This window comes from Sarcophilus harrisii, chromosome 3 (genome assembly GCF_902635505.1).
Source record: "Sarcophilus harrisii chromosome 3, mSarHar1.11, whole genome shotgun sequence".
NCBI lineage: Eukaryota > Metazoa > Chordata > Mammalia > Dasyuromorphia > Dasyuridae > Sarcophilus > Sarcophilus harrisii.
In genome coordinates this window covers 486,412,584-486,433,137 of record NC_045428.1, presented here as the reverse complement: position 1 = coordinate 486,433,137, position 20,554 = coordinate 486,412,584, and the positions used below count along the sequence as shown (strand labels likewise).

At 35.8% G+C, this 20,554-nt stretch overlaps 1 protein-coding gene across 2 annotated transcripts in view; it reads left to right on the top strand.

Moving 5' to 3' along the window:
* Positions 1 to 20,554, top strand: part of ARHGAP20 (Rho GTPase activating protein 20) — a 157,437-nt gene that overhangs the window by 125,422 nt on the left and 11,461 nt on the right. For both annotated transcript variants that reach the window (XM_031961130.1, XM_031961131.1), the window contains 2 exons: positions 9,795 to 9,973; positions 12,533 to 12,694. In XM_031961130.1, the coding sequence (XP_031816990.1) occupies positions 9,795 to 9,973; positions 12,533 to 12,694 (341 nt within the window). The remainder of the gene's footprint in view (positions 1 to 9,794; positions 9,974 to 12,532; positions 12,695 to 20,554) is intronic.

Here is a 20,554-nt window from a genome sequence, read left to right as displayed (position 1 = left end):
CAGAAAAGAATGGAGTAAATACAAGATCCATTAGGAATAGTAAAGGAGGAATTATTAATAGAAATTAAGTATGGGAGGTTTTAAATTAAATTAAGTAAAGGAGAGTTTTTCCTGTCTTCCCTTCTCTCTCCCCCCCTTTTCAGCTTCCTTTTTGTATGTTGTCTTCCCCTATTAAGAATGAGCTCCTTGAGGACAAAGACTTTACTTCTCTGTCTTCTCAGTGCTTAGCAATCACATAGTAGATTCTTGATAAATGTTGGTTGATTGATTTATTGATTGATTGCCCGTAGAATTGAGTTGTAAGCTTCTCACTCAACATCATCTCTTCATTTTATGAGACCAAAATAGGTTCAGTATCTAGAGCCAAAGGAGTAAAATATAAATTAGTCAGGAAATGGTAGCCCCACATTTCTGCAGGTAGAACTGTAGAATTAGAGGGTGATTTTGTGATCCTAAGGGACCTTTTTGAGGTCACTGTAGTTCATTTTCTTGGAGATGATCATTGGAATTATCATCATTTCCTTAATGAAGTGCTTGAGGCACAAAAAAGTTAAAGTAACACACCTTTAATTAGTTTAGAGAGAAATCTACCTGATCTGAGGGAAAGGATAAGTCTCCACTGATAAGAGTAGATAGTCAGGTAATACTTTTAAGATTTGTAAAGCTTTTCCCAATTTTTGTAATACATAATCTTCACAAATAACCCTGTAAGGTTAATGCTATTATCCCCTATTTTATAGATGAGGAAGCTGATCCAGATAGAGATTAAGTGACTTACCCAGGGTCACAAGATTTTTATGTTTCTGAAGCAAAACTCAAACTTAGGTCTTCTGGACTCTAAAGCCAGCATTCCTATCAACTCCCCCAGATAGCTGATTAAATCAATACAAAAGAATTTCTTAAATTCTGATTGTGTGCTAGGCTCTGGCTTCAGGACACAAATTAAAAAGTGAGATAGTACCTGCCCTCAAGAATCTTAAATTCAAATAGAATGATTAAACCAATTAAGAGGAGAAGGAGAGAGAGTTGGAAAAGAACCTGGAAAAGCACTTTTAGTATAGTACTTTGCAAATATTAACTTATCCTTACAACAGCTCTGGGAAGCAGGTGCTATAATTATCCCCATTTTATTGATGAGGAAACTGAGGCAAACAAGTAGCTTAGGATCATATAGCTGGTAAATATCTAGGTCCACATTTGAACTAAGTAAGGTTTCCCTGTCTATTTAATGTGCCTACAGATTGATTGCCTTTTATGGTAGTGGTAGTAGAGAAGGAAGTTTTAGCTGGAAATGATTAGTGGTGAGTAGAATCTACCAGCACACCTGACACACCCTGCTAATGATAGCATTGATTTGAGGGGGGTGGAGGGAGTGGAGAACTAGCCCTGGGGAGTTGGGAAGAAGGGGGGAACTTTTCACTGGTTGGTGATGTCATTTTAGTAGGCTTGACCTTGCTGCAAATGTCAGAATTAGATTGTTTTACTAGTAAAGGAAACTACAGAATTAAGAATTATTAATTCAGAGGAATCTGCTAAACTGAATATTCCAGACTGTAAAATCATACTTTTTGTTTCCAAGGGAACCTTCCTCCTGGCACTCACATTTGCTACCTTAGAATCATGTTTTGCCCTTTATTCTTCTTCACCCATCCTCACCATCCAATCAGCTGCCAAATCCTGCCAGTTCTATTGTTCCTTTTTTCCTATATCTATAACCAGTACTCCAGTTGGTACTCACAAGGGTGAGAAACATTGTCTCTCATTCAGATTATTTTTTGTTTATTTTTTAAATAACGTTTTACTTTTTCCAATTACATGTAAAAATAATTCTTTAACATTCATTTTTTTTTTTAATTTTAATTCCAAATTCTCTCTCTTCTTCACTGTCTTTCTCCCTAAGCAATTTGATATAGGTTGTAAACATCCAGTCAGTCACACAAAACATTTTCCAAACTGGTCATTTATACAAAGCTCTCTGCTTTCTTATAACAACTCTGTGAGGAAGATAGCGAGGATGACTTGCTTTGTGAGACTGTAGGTGTCCTGTGCTGCTAAGTATGTTATTACTATGATAATAAGGGCAGGAGTGACATGATCAGTTTAAATTCACATTTAATCAAGATCATTTATACCAGTTTTTCAGTTTATTTAATCAGAGAAATGGGGCAGCTAGGTGGTGAAAAGGATAGAGAACCAGGTCTGGGGGCAGCAAGACCTGAGTTCAAATGTGTTCTCACTCATATACTTATTAATTGTATGACCCAGGAATATTTTTAACTTTGTTTGCCTCAGTTTCCTCATCTGGTAAAATGAGCTGGAGAAGGAAGTAGCAAACCATTCCAGTGTCTCTGCCAAGAAAACCTCAAATGGGATCATAAACATCAGAGTAATGAAAAGTCGAACAAAACCCACAGATTTTCACAGAATCCTGGTGCTACCAAGAATGGCTACTAGGGATAATTACCACCAAGTACTATGAATGTAGATGCTTGTCTGCAATTAGAATCCACACCTGCTCTGTACTGTAGATTCCCCCTTTACCCCCACATGTGTGCAACAGTTATAGTGGTGACAAAAATCCCTCATATATCAAGGAATCAGGGAATGTTTTTCAACAACATATATTGAAAAATATTGTAACAGTATTTAGAAGATGCCCTTGGTATACAAGATACTCAGACTAGTTTCATTATGTTTAATCTGTCAGCCTTTTTTTATTAAGTTGTCAAAAGCCAGAAATGCTTGTGTATGTGGTCCAAGGGAATGCCAATTTTGAATACTCTCTTGCAAGGGATCCATTCCTTATCTCTCAGTAAAATAGACTAGGTGAATCAGTATGTATCAAAGTGCTATGACAGGGTTGAATGAAGACCTTTTAATATACAATGTTATTACAGTGCAGTCTTTTTATTTTTATTTATTTATTTTGCATATTGAAACCTTCTGAATCAAATAAAACATGGTATTGAAACAAGGTCAGTACTAAAGGCGGTTACTTCCAGGCCAAATAAAAATATTTCAGGCAGGCTTCATAATTTTGGCCCACAGAACAAGCCAGTCACCAATTGTATCTCATTAGTGCCTCAGGATGGGGGAAACCTCATTTATGTGCACAGAGCTAGACCGCTCATTCCCATCACCTTGCTTCCTGAGATTCAGTGTCCAGGCAGAGTTGAAGACCCCAAGAAAACTGAGCCACATTAGGACAGCTTTGGTGGAGGTAGAACTTTTTCTGACATTCAGGGATTTAACCTGATATTAGGTTATTGCTAAAGATACTAAGCATCCAAATGAGAATGGATAATAAATAATCTAGTCTAATACTCCCTAATTTTATGAGGGAGGAAGCTGAGATCTAGAAAGAATTAACTAATCAATCACAAAACCATTTGGTAGGAGAACCAGCATTGGAACTTTAGTCTTCTGAGTGCCAGACTAATATTTTTTTTTTCCTGCTATATCATATCCCCTGAGGGCATAAGGCTGGTTTCATCACTAAAGTGAATTTTTAGATTTTTCTCTAAGTCTGAAAAGTGCCAGGCTAAACCAGATCTCCAAGGGTATGTCTTAAAACATGTCAGATTCACCACATCTGCTGTGGAACTTTTTGAGTTCTTCAGGAGTTAATAGATCCAGGCCTTAGCTGAAGTTTGACTAAACTTCTGTAGTAAATCATAGAAAAAGGGAGAAAACATAACAGTTTAATAATAATATCCCATCTTTTATAGGAAGACTAAACTTCTGTAGTAGGTGATAAAATAGGGGCCAGATATAACAATATAATAATAAAATCTCATTTTTTTTAATAGGAAGTCTTTCCCAACTCCTGTATTAAAGGACCTCTATATTAAAAAATACTTCTTGTGGCGACCTAGGCAGTTATCTCAATTCTAGTGCCTTCCCTCTACTATTTATCATTTATATAGCTTGTTTTGACTATATTTGTTGGCATCTCTGTTAGGTTGCAAGTTCCTTGAGAATAGGTACTTTTGCCTCTTTCTGTTTCCTAGCACTTAGCACAATATCTGGCACATAATAGGCATTTAATAAATTTGGTTGATTAATAAATAATCACTCTATTTACATGATAATTTAAAATGTAGAAAGTTCTTCCTGCCACAACTTTTTGAGATATATCATTATCTTCATTTTACAGATGTTGAAACACAAAGTTTAGAAACTGAAATGACATTACACATCAAGGCCAGAATCTCAATCCTAGATATCCAAAATCTAACTCAGTATTTTTGTCCCCTGACTTATATTGCTTCTTCTTTAAAAAAAATATTATGCTGTGGAGAGTTCTTCATGTTTTATAATTCTTCCTCCTGGTCCACATATATATTTTCAATCATATCATTCATCACAATAAGAGTAGATTTACCAAACACTAGAACTGACATCACAAATTCAATTATCATTTCTGTCCAAAACAGATATTTAGAACCAGAAATTTGTGCTTGGGAAGGGAACTAATCAATCATTGTACATTTATTAAACACCTACTATGTGTCAGGCTCTGTTGTAAGTTCTGAGGATACAAAAAGAAGCAAAAGACAATTTCTGCCCTCAAGGAGCTTACAGTCTATTGGAGGAAAAAACATACAATGAGCTTTGTAGAAATAAGTTTTATTCAGGATAAATTGAAAATAATAACACAGAGAAGGTACTAGAATTAAGATAACTGCCTAGATTGCAACAAGAGGTATTTTTTTAATACGTACATTCATGTACTTAAAACAATAACAAAGCATTTCACTCTTTATGTAACACAAAGGTACTTAAGTCACAAATTATCACAATAAAGGTTTAAAACCTTCCATAACCAGTAACACAGAGGACACAATTTTAATATTTTTCTCTGTTTTTAGTCAACCAGCAAGCATTTATTAAATGTCCACTGTATGTCAGGAATAATGTTAGATCCTGGGAATACACATGCAAAAATTAAATAATCACTATCTTCAAGTAGCTTACATTGTTTCTGAGGCTATACCATGTACTCATGTAAATATAGCCTACAACCCAGAGGAATCATAATTCTTAAACATTCTTTGTAGCTAACAAACTTTACAATAATTAATCATATTTCTATAGCACTCACATTTTGCCTGTGACAATTCTGTAAGTACAATTCAATTCAATGAGTGTTTAGTTCCAACTGTGTACAAGGCACTGCTATTAATACCCCCAATCTCCAGGTGAGAAAACTGAAGTTCCAGAGGGAATGGTAATTTTAATTTGTTAGTTCTTCAACCAGCAAATAGCAGTTGGGATTAGAATCCAGCCCACCTTAACTCTTTAATCTTGAGCCCTTGTCAGTGCCCAGAATTGTACTTTTAAATACTCCCCATCCTGATTGAGGCACAAATGAACAGAGTGTATGTAGGCTGGCCAGGATTTGTTGTAGGAAAAGCTAGCTTGCATTTCATGAAATTGGTTTGTTTTACATTGACATCATCCTCCTATTTTTAATGGCAACAGCATTTTTCCGCCCAATAAGCCGTTGATATTCAGAAAGTTCAAGTTATGCATTAAAAGAGCTACAGGAAAGAAAACTTTAATGAAAAAATTTTTCCACCCAATCCCAAAGGGAATGTGAACACTCGCAATTGAATGATGCATGTAACAAAAGGCACAACTAAGGCTGAAAGCATTTATGATGAAGTACAGGACTCAATTTCCACTTTGTCCTCTGTCTACACCCTTTGACTAGCTGGATTTATAAGTTCAGAATAGATCAGTGGAACATTCCTCCTCAAAGGTGTGGAGGGGCTCAGTAATTGAATAAATCTGGGTGACTTTAGAAATGGTGAAGCTGGGGAAGATGTCTTGAGTAGCTCAGCATTTTCTTTAAACATATTTCTGTGTGTGTGTGTGTATGTGTGTGTGTGTGTGTGTGTGTGTGTGTGTGTAATGTATTTAAACAAACATTTGCACAGATTGGCATGGTGAAATGGGCCAGAATTCCCTCCAGCATTTAAGAATGTGTTTGGTTTCCTTCTCTGTCTTTTACAATTTGGGGGATGGGGAGGGGATGAAACTTTTGGGCCAGAGAGAAAGAGCTTCAGTCAAGTAAAGTATTTGGCATTTCCCTTATGACCACATACCTCCTGAAAGCTATTAAACTGAATACAGAATATTCAGCCTGGGGATGTGTAGGCTGCCTTAGGTTCTACAAACTGGACATTCCCTATGGAGGAGCTTGGCCATGTTGGGATTAGATTTTATATGAACAAAACCTGAGTCTATAGAAAGATGATATGCTTACTCTGTTATTGAATTGGGCAAAATAGTTATGTTATGGGGTGGTTGTTTTGGTTTGGGTTTTGTTTTATTTTGTTGGTGAATTGTTAACAGATTCCTCCCCTACACACCCCTTTAATTTCACTTATCCACTGGATTTGCTTGTATTTTATTTTGTTTTGTTTTATTTTGGCATGCAGTAGAAACAAGCACACTCAGAACAATGTTCTCCCTTCATATTTGGATTACATCCTCCTGAAATGTTGACTATAATGCAAATTTCCATAACTTGGAATTGTATGGGGCCTTTGCGGTCATTTCATCCAAACAATAACCAAAGCATATATTTTATCCACAAAGTTCTTGACAAAGGTCATCCAGCCTTTAAATTAGCATCTCCAAACTTGGAGGCTCTGAATTCTAGCCCTCTGCTAATTCTGCAGTTGTACCCTTGGTGAGGTTTTTTGGGAGAGGAGGGTTGAGCCCAAATATAAGACTTGATATGATGCCTAAATTTTATCCTATTAGATTTAGCCTATCTTTTCAATCTATTGGGATTTCACTGAATTCTAATTCTTTCTCCTAGCATTATTATCTCTACTTTCCCACTTAACATCATCTACAAATTTGGTGCTTTCATCTAAATCACAGGTAGAAAGTTGTACTTGTGGTAAGCAGAATCTTAAATTTAAACAATCTTAATCCTTCAACTTAGTATATGTGACTTGAGCACATCAAGTGAACATCTCAGCTTCCATCTCAAAAATGTGGAATGATAATAAAATAATTATTTTGCACAATCCAAAGAGGTTGATCCTTATGAATGACAACAATAGTGGCAGTATGGTATAATGGATAAATCCCCCAATTCTGCCTTAGATATCTAGCTGTGGGATTCTGGCAAAGTCCCTTATACTGTCAATTTCTCCACATGTATTAAACTTCATGACCTTTTAGAAAGGACCCTTCCAGTTCTAAATCTGTGATTCTGTGATTAAACAGATCAAATCTAAAGGCAAGTTACTGTGGAACTATACTTGCTTCTGCTTTCATCTTTATAGATTATCAGCTTCATTGAAAATTGGACTGAAATAACTATCAATGTTTATTGTTTTAAAACTGTAAATTGTAATAAAATCACATGTAAGTATGCAGAATGCCTTTTAAAAGCTCCTATTTAGGGAAAGGAACCCATATGTGCAAAAATGTTTTGTGGCAACCCTTTTTGCAGTGGCAAGAAACTGGAAACTGAGTGGAACTTGAAACTTGGAGAATGGCTTAATAAGTTATTGCATATGAATGTTATGGAATATTACTGTTCTATAAGAAATAATCAGCAGGATGACTTTAGAGAAGCCTGGAGAGACTTACATGAACTGATACTAAGTGAAGAAAGTAGAAGCAGGAGATCATTGTACACAACAACAGCAAGATTATATGAACATCAATTCTGATGGGTGTGGCTCTTTCCAACAATGAGATAGATGATTCAGACCAGTTCTATCTACACCCAGAGAGAGGACTGTAAAATATGAGTGTGGATCACAACATAGTATTTTCACTTTTTCCGTTATTGTTTGCTTGCATTTTGTTTTCTTAGTTTTTTTCCCCTGATTTGATTTTTCTTGTGCAGCAAGATAAGTGAATGAATATGTATGCCATATATTGGATTTAACATATATTTTAACATATTTAACATGTATTAGACCACCTTCCATCTAGCGGAAGGAGTGGGGGGAAAGAGGGGAAAATTTGGAACAAAAAGTTTTGCAAGGGTCAGTGTTGAAAAATTACCCATTGATATGTTTTATAAATAAAAAGCTTTAATAAATTAAATAAATAAATGAAAAGGTTTTTTTATTTTTGAAAAAAAAAAAAGAAAAGAAAATTTCCTATTTAAAGGGAAAAGCTAGTCTTATACTGAGATTTGGTAAGGAAAGAAGGAATCACATTTTCTAATGCACTCTATAACTTGAGCCTTTCTTATTTGTTTTTTACCATTGTGGAAAAGATCAGAGACAAGAAAGAAGATTTATATTGGATATCACATTGAAATATCATTTTAAAACTACTCCCCCCCTTCCCTGTTCTTTACTATTGCTTTCCTTAAATCACTGGGCAAGGTTTTTAACTCTTTTTTCTGTGCTCATTTCCATCTGCAGTGAGGGGAAATATTTATTGGACTGGAAAACCTTTTTACAAATTATTTCAATCATGTAAATAAACTTTCTTTCTCTTCCCTCTCTTTTGTCTTGGGAAATTCAATGGCAGGACTCTTAAGGATACATACATACTAGGATACATACTAGAATACATATTTCCTTCTTAGCTCTGTACAGCTGAAAAAAGACCCCAAGTAGAATAAATTATAAGATGGCAAATTTTAGTCTAGAAAGACTTACATGAACTGATGCTTAGTGAAGTGAGCAAAACCAAAAAAACATTGTACAGAGTAGCAGCAAAATTGTATGATGATCAGTTATGAAAGACTCCAATATATTTTGAATGGAAAATTCCATCTACATCTAGAGAAACAATTATGGAGATTGAATATGGATCGAAGTATACCATTTTTATCTTGGCTTTGTTTTTTTAATTTATCATAGTTTTTCCTTTTATTCTGGTTTTTCTTTCTCAATATGACTCATGGAAATATGTTAAAAATGATTGAATATATATAACTTATGTCAAATTGCTTGCTGTCCTGGGAAGGGGGAGATAAGGAAGAAATGGAGGAACAAAATATGGAACTCAAAATCTTACAAAAATAAATGTTGACAGATCTATATATGTCAGTCATATTAATTATATTGCTTTACATGCAAGTATATATATGTGTAAATGCATATGTGTATATATATATATATACATCTATGTTATATATGTATAGATATGTATATTGTGTGGGTGTGTGAGTATATCTATATCTATGTATCTATCTATAGATATAGATATATCTATGCTTAACTATAAGCTGCTTGGGGGAGGGGATAAAAAAGGAAGAAAAGAATAAAGGAAAAAGTGCATAGCAGAGAACAAAAGAATAGCCTATAAGGAAGCAAAAAAAAAATGGACAGTCATAAAAATATTTATTTCTGTTATCATATATGCTTTCTTGAAAAGGAAATGTCTTCTCTCATTCTGCTGGATACATGACAATGTTTTATTTTTATTTTCTTCTAGCTTTCTTTTTCTATTTTTTGTTCTTATTTTGTATTTAGTTTAAAAAAAAAAAAACTAAATGATGAAAACCTTCTTTACAAGCAATTGGACAAATAACATACACTTAAAGTAATTTTTTAATCTAAAAAATTTTTTTTAAAAATCCAAGATGGCTTATTTTAAATTTTCCTGAAATTCTAATTTCAGTTGCATGGGAATTCTAGAGATTCAGTTGCTATCTTAAAAAAATACCTGTTGATATTATGGCATGTTGGAGTTTGTTGCGGTTTATTGTTGTTTTTCTGCCCATGCCATAGCAACCAAGTAGAATGCCAATAGAATCTTAGCAAAATGGCTTCATCTTACTTTCCCATCTTTTTGTTCAGTCTCTGGACAGAAAATGTTTAAAAGGCGGCGATCTATTATCAATTGGGCTTTTTGGCGAGGATCTAGCACGCATCTGGACAACACGTCAATGTCTCCAACATCCCCAATACCTGGGCAGCTCTTTGGGGTTTCACTATCAGAAATTTGTGAAAACGACAACCTACCCAAACCCATTTTGGTGAGTCTTCCTCCATTCTGTCCAGCTGTGTATCACAAAAGGTGAAAGAACTTGGGGAAGGAAGAACATGATGACCTAAGTATTTTCTTTTGAAATTGGTGGTGTGTGTAGTGAGTGGAATGAGCATTCTAGACAGGGGAAAGAAAAGGAATGAGGGCTGTCATAGGACCACCTAAAGAGAGATGGCCACAAGGAAAAGAGTCAGAAGAGATTCTTGGAAGATGTATTGAAGCTGAGGTTTTTAAAATGTGCTATGAATGTGGATTTAGACACTTAACTATTTGATTTAGACTAAATCATTTAAACTCTCTGTGCCTATGTTTTCCCAGATGTAAAGTGAGGAGACTAGACTTGATGACCTTATGTCTTTTCCAGCTCTAAATCTAGGATATGAACCAAACAAAACATACCAGTCAGCCTGATCTTAAGACTCTAAGAAATGAGGTGACTTGTGGTGCAAAGATCTGGCATCTGGAGGCAGTTACACAGCAACTGTAAGCACACCTAGCGCCTTCTTGATGCTAAGTTCAGATCAAGATGAGATATTGTAAAGTGGATTATGAGCTTTAAAGGAGTAGAGAAATTAGTTATTGGGCAGGAGAGGGTAAGATCTATTACTACCAAAGTGATTTTTCAAGGATATATTTTATGGACCACTCCATCCTCACTGTCCAGGAAGGACTCAATGTAAGTACCAAATTTTTTTACTATACAAGATTTTCACTGAGTACCAATACATTGGCTATTGCATCTGCTTCCCTGCAATGATTCCTGTTCTGGGCAAAAAGTTGAACTCAGTGACTTCTAAAAGGACCCTTCTATGATTCTAAATGATCTCTCTAGCTTAGTATCTCAGAACATTCTGGATCTCTCATACTTATTTCATATACTTAGATATTATATACTTATATTTACTGTCTTATAACTTGTATTATTATAAGTGAATTTATGATGGAAGGGGATGAGATTCTATCAGGAAGAACAGTTTTGTTTTGTTTTGTTTTGGGGGGAGGCAGGGACTGTCTTCAAAATGATTCCTGGTAAATTTGCCTGTGTTTGTTGAGTTTCTGTAAAAATGTCTCTCAGACCTACTTATTTACCCTAAAGCTAACTTCCTGGTTCAATACTTATTCACAGAGCTGCTTGAACTAGAATATCTACTTGTGCTTCCATTGTACGTGCCCCAGACATTGAACCTCACTGTTTATGGTGATGGAGAAGGTGGGACAACAGTGCTGTCCTTGGCCCTTCAAGTCAACTTGAGAAGACTTTGAGATTGGTGGTTGATGGCAATAATTGTCATCCATCATTTATTACTCACCGTGGATTCTTAGAACCCTTCTGTTTTCCAAATTCTTCCCAGTGACTTTGTCTGATTATTACTATGAGTACTTTGTCCCTATTCTGATCCCTTAATTTAAAGGCCATGCATTTTAAAGTAGCACAAGTCAGAGATCTTCAAATTCAATTACTAAGCTCTGGGCATAAAAAGACAGAAAACTTGGGTTTGAGTACTGTTTTTGATTCAAACTGGTTGGATAACCCTAAGCTAGTCACCAGATTTCTCAGTATTTTAGGCATCTTCTTGTAAGACTAGAAAGTAAATCTTCTTTGTTAAGTCTTCTTGCACAAAATGACTTAGTATGGAAATGTTTTCATTTCACACATATAACCTATATCAGAATGCTTACCATCTTGGGGAAGAGGGAGGAGAAGTAGGAAATAGAATTTGGAACTTAAAACTTTTAAAAAAAAATTATGTTTAAACCGTTTCTCCATATAATTGGGGGGAAATAAAATATTTTTTAAAAAACTCTTAAGTTTTAGAGAAGATACTCTCCTACATTAGTTGCATGTCCTCATCAGGGAATTCCCTTAGTCAATGAAATCACAGGTTCAGTAGGGCTTATCTCTTCTCTCTTCAGAAGGTAGCACCCCCATTTCTAGAAAATCAATGTTAATCAAAAAGTTTCTCAGGCCTGCATATATGTCCTCAATACTATGCTAAACCCTAGAGAAACAGAAAGAAATATCACATACATGAAACCAATTGCTCATTACAAAACTATATACAGCAAGTGCTAATAAATATCCTAGTAATGCTGAATTTGCAAGTGTTGAGGGGACTTAAAATTGATTGTGATGGAGTGTAATTGAATCAGGTTGAGGGGGAGTGGGGTTTGAACCTGTTTTTCAAGATGGGGCAAGTCAAGGAGAATTCGATAAGTATTTACTGGTACAAGCACAAAGACAGTCCCTGTCCTCAAGAAGTTTATTTTCCAACAAAAGAAGATCATACATAAAAGCAAGCTGAAAAATTGGAGAGATGGGAACATATCTATTTGGGGTATGGATGTGTGTTTGGGGGGGGATTGTTTTTGACTGAGAGGGCAGAAAGAATGAAATATTTGAGAAATGGAAAGATATGTAAGTTTTTAAGAATCAGGACCCCCAATTTAAAGGTCACCTATTTCAATCAACATGTGAAGTATGAAAGTGCAAAACATACCCACTTGTCAATGTGTGTGAAAGATTGTCTGGTTTTCTCTTTTCCAACAGGACATGCTTTTTTGTCTGAATCAAAAAGGACCTCTCGCGAAAGGTATTTTCAGACTTTCTGGGAATATGAAATCCTGCAAAGAGCTGAAGGAAAGACTTAACTCAGGAACTGTGGTGGACTTAGATACTGAATCTATTTTTGTGACAGCATGCGTCTTAAAGGTAGGAAAAGGTTTCTACCCCAGAAGCTTTACAGAGTTTCTATCAGGCATAAACACACACAATGTAGCTGGCTTCCTTCATTTTGAATATTTTTGGCCTTTTATTAGGAAACTTTTATTAAATTCATATATATTCTCTGAGAAAATAAATAAAAGCTTCTCCCAAATATAATTTGAAATTGGCACCCTCAGACTTTCAAAGCCTCCACCTACAGGTATCATGAGCGCAGCTTCCCTAACATACTATAACACTTCTCTCTACACCACCTACTCTTCAATGTGCTTCCCCTCTCCCTCATCCCTACAGCATCCCCAGACATCTAAAATGCATTTTTAAACATAAGGAATGAGCTCCCCAAAATAAACATATCCTTATCTAAAGCCTCACAACTTCCCAATAAAGGCAAAACATTAAATTCCTAACTTTTTGCATTTCTTTAAAATTAAAAAAAATTTTAATTCTGAAATAATAAAACTACCCAAAGATAGCATGCTATCACTACAATAGTTATTTATATAACTCTTTCTTTTCATTTTTTTCTTCACATTTAAAAAAATGTGAAGATGAAATGGGAATTACTTGAGCCACAAGGAAGGCTTCCATTTCCTAGTATCATAAACCCATAGAACAGAACAGGAAGAAATCTTACATATGATGTAGTCTAGTCTCTTATATATTATAGATGAAATTAAAATCCAGAGAAGGCTTCATCTTACATACATTTATCAGTCTTTGAGATTGTACTAAGCACAATACTAAGTAATAGAGATATACAAAAAAGCAAAATACAGTACCTGTTCTTAAGAAGTGTACAATGTAATAAGGACTAGAGGGCATGCAAATATTGTGTGTGAAAACAAAATTATAAAAGATAACTGGAGATAATCAACAAAAGAGGAAGGCATTAGCTTTTAAGGGAGAGCAGAGAAGGCTTTAGGGAAGCTCTGACTCATTTCTCTCTTCACAAGTTTATAACTTTAATCTTATTAAGTGAGTTTCTGTGCAAGTCATCATTTCTTAGCAAATGGACTGTGACAGATATATATGTTTCATCTATTCCCTATAAAACTGTATCATGAGTGATGCTAAAAAAAAAAAAAAAAAAAGCAATTTGAGTCTTGTTCTATGTCTGCTTTTTTTCCTCCTTATCTTTAACAAATAACTAATGTATGACCTTCCTAATATTCCTTGCAAATTACAATATGCCTAGAATTCATGGCATCTTGTCAGTATTTTGGAGATATTTAATCAATTACAAGTTTCTAAATAGATCTATCCTACCTAAAATTATTCATTAGTTCTACAAAAATGAGGAAGTAGTATTGTAAGAGGGCAGTTATATTCATTTTAGCAGCATTAAAAAAAAAAAAAAACAGTTCTTGATCAGTCAAAAATTGTACTAAAAAGCATAAAACTAGGCTTTATAAAGAACTATTTGTGTAATAAAGTATTTAATAAAGGTTCTAGAATTGAACACACTCAAGCTGAGTTGGACCAGATCAGGTTTTGGAAATAATAATAGTAGCAGGAAAATCCTGCTATTTCAAGGTAGGACTCAAAGTAAAACTAATGGATAATATATTAAGGATGACAATATGAAATGTTGTAAGCCACCAAGATATTCCTGTCCCCCCAGTATAGTTTGAGAGATCATCCCATAGCCTTTTTATTGTTACAAATGACAGTATTGGAAGGGCTGATGGAATTGCCCGTTAAAAACCATTCAAGAGTGCATAGGGCTCCTTGCATTCTTCCATTAAAGCAAGTCTGCATCCGGCTGATAAAGGTCAAGAAGGTTAAAGTGTATACAAGAGTTTTGAGTCTTATAAAAAGGAGAGAAAATAAATTTTGATCATTGAAAAAAAAAGTAAAGCTTTAAAGACATACATATATACAATTCCAGTACTCCTCTTTCCAGGTTTGTGAGGATCTGAGGAGATAAGGATCTGTCTAAAAGACTTTGTAACCATAAGATATTATATAAGTGTTTTTGTAAAGGTCAGAGATGGTCAGATCTAACAGATAGTACTTAGGTCAGCTATGTGATGGCAGTGAATAGAGTACTGAGCCTGGAGTTGGGAAGACAACTTTCTGAGTTGAAATCTGGTCTTAGACATTTATTAGCTCTGTGACCCTGGGCAAGTCATTCGGTCCTGTCTGCCTCAGTTTCCTCATCTGTAAAAGTTAGCTAGAAAAGGAAATGGCAAAGTATTCTAGTATCTCTGCCAAGAAAACTCCAAATGCAGTCACAGAGAGTCAGACAAGATTGAAAGAACTCAGCAAGTTCAGGCACCTCCCAAAGCATCCAGGTTACCAATGAAAAAGAGATAAGGCTTGGGTCAGCCTATGGAGTGTGTTGGCTAAACGGCATTTCAGCTGTTGAGGACTGACTTTATGGGTTATTATAACCCCGGGGAAGCAACTGAGCTGTAAGAATGTCTGTTCCAGGTTGCTCCAAGCCTCTCCTCGTGTTGGCCCCTTGCCACCCCTCTCTCCCTGGGATATTCTTTAATATATCAGCAGTGAGGAGAACACTTCATGCCATTGAAGTGAGAGAGGCTTGTTAACATGTCAACTTGGCTTTTATATGCTGTAGGAAAATCAGAATTAAGTGCTACATAAATAAGGAGCTTGGGATGTATGGGTCAGTACATTCTGTAAAAGACAAAAGCTGTCCTTTTGATTCTGAGCAATACTCAATTGGGGAGTTCCACATAGGTTATCATCAGAAGCACTCTGTTCTTAGGCATCACTGCCACAACAGAAAAAAATGGGATTTCTAAAACTAAACACTCCTGTTATATATTTTTTTTCACTTTTTGTGAAAGACATAAGAGAGGAGTAGTGCTTTATTTAGGGCTCCCCCTCAATCCCTATACCTCAACCCCCTAGTTCCCATAGCACAATAAAAGCATAGCCTGGTGCATGAAGGCAAGAGCTCAACAAATTCAGTGAATGTTCCACTGGAGAAAAGAAGGAATAGAAATGAAATCAATTTTGATTGACTTGACTTCAGTAGGCTTGGTGTAATGTCACTATATTTCACAAAACACAAAAATCAACAGACTGGCTAGACAATAGAAAAACACAAGTAGTATAATAAATAAAATAATCAGAGAAAGACTCACAATGGATTTTTGTTCTGGTTGTAGCAACAGCAAATAACTGTGTTTTCACAACTACCTCCACCACCCCCAGTCAACTAATTAAATGCCTAATTAAAATGTCTGGGCCAATACCTTAGAAAAATCATTTTGTGCTCACTCTGTGTGGGGTCTAATTCCTTTAAATTGCCAGTAGAAATTGCAGAAGAACATAGTTATAGATGGATCAAGTGATGCTTGATCAGAAATAGGACTTTTGTTGTATATGAGATCAGTCAACCAACCAAGTACCTACTATGTACCTAAGCATAGTTCTAGGTGCTGAAGGTGTAAGTACAAAGAACAAAATGATCCTAACTCAAAATGAGCTTACATTTTATTGGAGAAGATAATAAATGCATAAATATCATATGTATGTATATGACCTATGGGGCAGGTAGGTAGCACAATGGATAGAATGGTAATCCTGTAGTTAGGAAGATTCATTTTCTTGAGTTCATTTCTGGGTTCAGATTGTGACCCTCAGGAAGTCACTTAACCCTATTTGCCTCAATTTGTTTCTTAAAGTGAACTAGAGAAGAAAATGAAAGATAACTCCAGTATCTTTGCCAAGAAAGTGGGGTCACAGAGTCAGAAATGACTGAACATGACTGAACAACAACAAAGTTCTATACTAGGTATAGGGACAGAGAGCACTGGCTGCTGTGGTGGGAAATTAGCAAAGGCTTGATGCAAAAGTTAGTGTCTGAGCTGTGTCTTCAAGGACAAGCTAAGGAGGAAGTTCATTCCAAGCATGGAGAATGGCCAGTGCAAAGGCGTGGAGATGAGAAATGGAATGTAGTCAGTGAGAAATAAAAGGGCCAGTTTGGCTGGCTCTCAAGCAATAAAGTTCCCTTAAGCTCTGAATGATCCTAATTTAGTTTGGGGGAGAATAGGGGCTGGGTTAGTCTGAAGGTCTATGGTTTTATTGAAGTGAAAAACTCCTAGTGAGGAAACTCCCTTTAACAGTGCTAATTGGCATGTGCTCTGACATTTATAATATTAGAGAATTATCTGATCAGTCAAGTCAGGCAACGTGCATTTATTAAATGCTGACTCTTCGTGTAAGCTCTGTGTTATGCCCTGGGGATAGAGAAAGGCAAAAAAAAAAAGAAAAGAAAAAGAAAAAAATCTGGGCTCTCAAAGACTTCACAGTCTAAAAAAGGAGACAACATGCAAACAACTGTGTACAAATAGCAGCGTAGAGGGTGGATTGGAAAAATCTGAGGAAAGGCGCTTACCTCCAAGGAAGACTAGGAAAGGCTTCTGAAGATGTGATTTTTAGCTGAGATGCGAAGGAAACCAGAAAAACCAGGAAATAAAAATGAGCAGAGAGAGAATATTTCAAGGATGGGGGAATCTACCATTGAAAATGCCCAGATTTGGAGATATAGGGTGTGTTGTGTAATAGCGAGCTTCTGTCTCTGGGTCACAGAGTACATGTAAAAGAATAATGTATAAGACTGGAAAAAGTAGGAAGGAACCAAGTTATGAAGGGCTTATATTTGGTTCTAGAAATTAATAGCAATTCATTGAAAGGAGAGGAGATCTATGTGACAAACTTGGACTTGCACTTTAGGAATATCATTTTGGGTAGTCTGAGGGTAGATGGAGAATATTCTGAAGACACTTGAATCAAGGAGATGAAACAGAAGGCTATTTTAATAGATCAGATAAGGGCCTGAGCTAGGGTGCTAGCAATATTAGAAGTAAAGAGGAGTAAGGTTATGAAAATAATAGGATAGGATCTGATTTGGATAGTAGTGGGGTAAAAGATGAGAAAAAAAGAGTTGAAACACTTAAGTTTCAAGCCTGGATGACAGAGATATAGTAGTGTCCTCTACATTAAAAAGAAAATTAGGAAGAGAGGAAGGTTGGGAGGCTGGACAGTGAGTTCAGTTTTGGACATGTTGAATTCATTTCTGGTCCATTTGTACTGGGAACTTCCCTGCAAAGGGACCTCTATCCATTGGCACAGATTGTGAGATAAATAGCCAGCACCAGATGGGGAACCCAAACCTAGTTTTCTCTTCACTGTGCCACAGTTTCTCTTTTCATTTTGCAGATGTAAAACTGAAGCTTAGAGAGGGCTAAATGACCCCAATCCTGACGCCAAGTTTATTCCTGTAATTATTACCACCTATCCTGAAATGAAGTCTAGCAGATAGAATTTGTAATATTTGGATTGGAGTTGAGTTCAAATCCTGGATCTTTTGCTTGCTATTTGGACAAATCCCTTAACTTTCACTAAGCTTCAGTTTTCTCACCCATAAGTTGAGGTAATTGGGCTAATCATGTGTAAGGTTCCTTCTTACTCTAAAAACTATGTAGTGATCACAAAATATGCCCTAGACTCATATAGTTTTAGAAATGAGGAAATTGAATGTTAAAGGAGGATGTAAAAGGTAGAGGAAACACTTTGCATTTAGAATACATTTGAATACTGGTTCTGCCACATAGTGTCTCTTTGACCTTAGAAAAATCATATAAGGTTTTTGAGTCTCAGGTTCCTCATCTGTAAAATGTATGTAATAACACATGTATTATTCCTTCGTTAGAGTGCACACATTGCAAACAAGAAATCACCATGCATATAAGTGGCATCTACTGGCAAAATATAAGCTCCTTGAGGGCAAGGAGCAATAAGCATTTTGTCTTTTTAGTCACAGAGCCAACATATAATATTAAACACTATAGATTATGTCATATTACTGTTGTTCTTGTTACCACCATTATTATGAGCAGCATGACATAATAGGCAGAGAATTAGGAAGGCTGGGTGCTGGTCATTTATGACATCTATTGGGTTGTATGACCCTGAGAAGGTCACTGAAACTCAAAGTTTTATAAAATGATGAGTTGCAGAAACAGTAGTACCTAATGTGCTTTATTAGAGGAAGTTTGTACATAGTAAGTGTTTCCTACATCAGTGAAATCATGGTTCTGGTATTTTTAAAAACAAAACAGGCATCTTTTATTTGCATATCCCTTTTCCTGTCCTTCCCTCCTTAAATAAAAAATGAAAAGTGGTTTGTAAGTACTCCCTTCAGATATCATTTGCATTGCCTTTACTTAAAAAGATGCTTAAGGCATCAAATTGTTTTTGGAAGAGTTGTTTGAGAACCTATGGCTTTGATTCACTAAAGCTTCTAGCCAAAGTTCACATCCACTACCCTCATCCCTCCCGCCATGGGCTCTCCTGTGAACTTAAAAAGTTTTGCTGGTGACCTGGGCTTTGCTTTGGGAGAGGAGGAAGCACTCAGCTGAGTCCTGTGGCTCAGGGATTATAATTCAGGACATGCCCACTAGGAAACCTTGGCTTTGATTTCAGGTCCTCTTCTCAGCTGTGATGGCAGCTGAATTTCATAATTTGTTATTCCAGCTGTGCCAGAGTTCATTGAGATGTTATAAGTCATTATCTTTCAAGTGTAAGTTTTAGGTTACTGGTGTTTTTCTTCAAGATAGATCATAGTATGTTTTCCACTGTGACTCAAAAGGGGGAGTCATTCCCTTTCTGTTCCCTTTATTCAAAGTAAAAGTTTTCTAGTGGAGTTTGTTTGTTTGTTTGGCTTCTTTTTCTAAAAGTGACTTTTAAAGCAACTAATGCTCATGGATGATCATGAAAATCTGGTGGACTTAACAGAGGAAGGATATCACTTCTACAATGATAGAACCAGTTTTGGGTTCTTCCAGAAGGTTAAATTAGCTAGCAAAATTAAAACTTCCTGTTGCTCGTGAATAGCTCTCATCAAAGAACTATGGCATGAAATTTAAGGAAGTTTTGTAGGGAGTTTTTGGCTTTTTACCCACATATCTGTTGGTTTGAGTTCACCATTGCCTTCCTATGTCCCTGTTTCCAAAGATAATCAATTTATTAAACTATAAAGTAGTTTCATGTCATAATTTGTGCCTTCTGCCTGCTTCTACCAATGGGTCTAGTAATTCAAAACTCCTCCTAACGAGAGATCTGATTGTAATATAGCTAGTACAAGTGCTGCCTTGTCCTTGTCACTACATTAACTAAAAATAGATTTCCCTATCCATACAAAGATAAAATACTCATATATTTAGAATTAAAAGTTCTAGTCTGGCCCCTCATTTTACAGTTTAAGGATCCTGAGACCCAGAGAGATTGTGATTTGTTCAAAATCATAGAAGTAGCATGGGCAAGATTTGAACCCAGGTCCTCAGGTTCCAAGCACTTTCCCCAGTCCTATGCTGCCTCTACTCTATAGGACAACTCACAGTAAGATATGTACTTCAGGTTGGCATTTCTTTTTGGTTAGCTTATCTGCAGGGCATTAACTCCCACTCTTTTTTAGTGGTAGTTAACCATTCTTGGGCATGATCTTTGGCCATGAAATAGTTGGTTAATTCAGTACTTCTCAGCAAACATTCATTTAAGAGTCAACTGGATGCAAGGCCCAATGCTAGCCTCTGAACCTATAAAGTCAAAAATGTGTATTCTTGAGGAACATAAAGTCTGTTTAGGGGTTGGGGAGAAGAGAGCAATGTCCTTTACACAGAAAAGTAAATAAAAACTATATGCAAAATAAATTCAAAGAAACTTCAGAGATGTAAGGAGAACACTTTTATAGATATGGTTCTGTGTAGGTCTTGGTCTGCCAGGTACATCAAGACTATAAGAAAAAGAATTGATATATGTAAAGTATGTTAAAGTTGACAAAGCACTTTACATTTAATACCTTTTTTGATC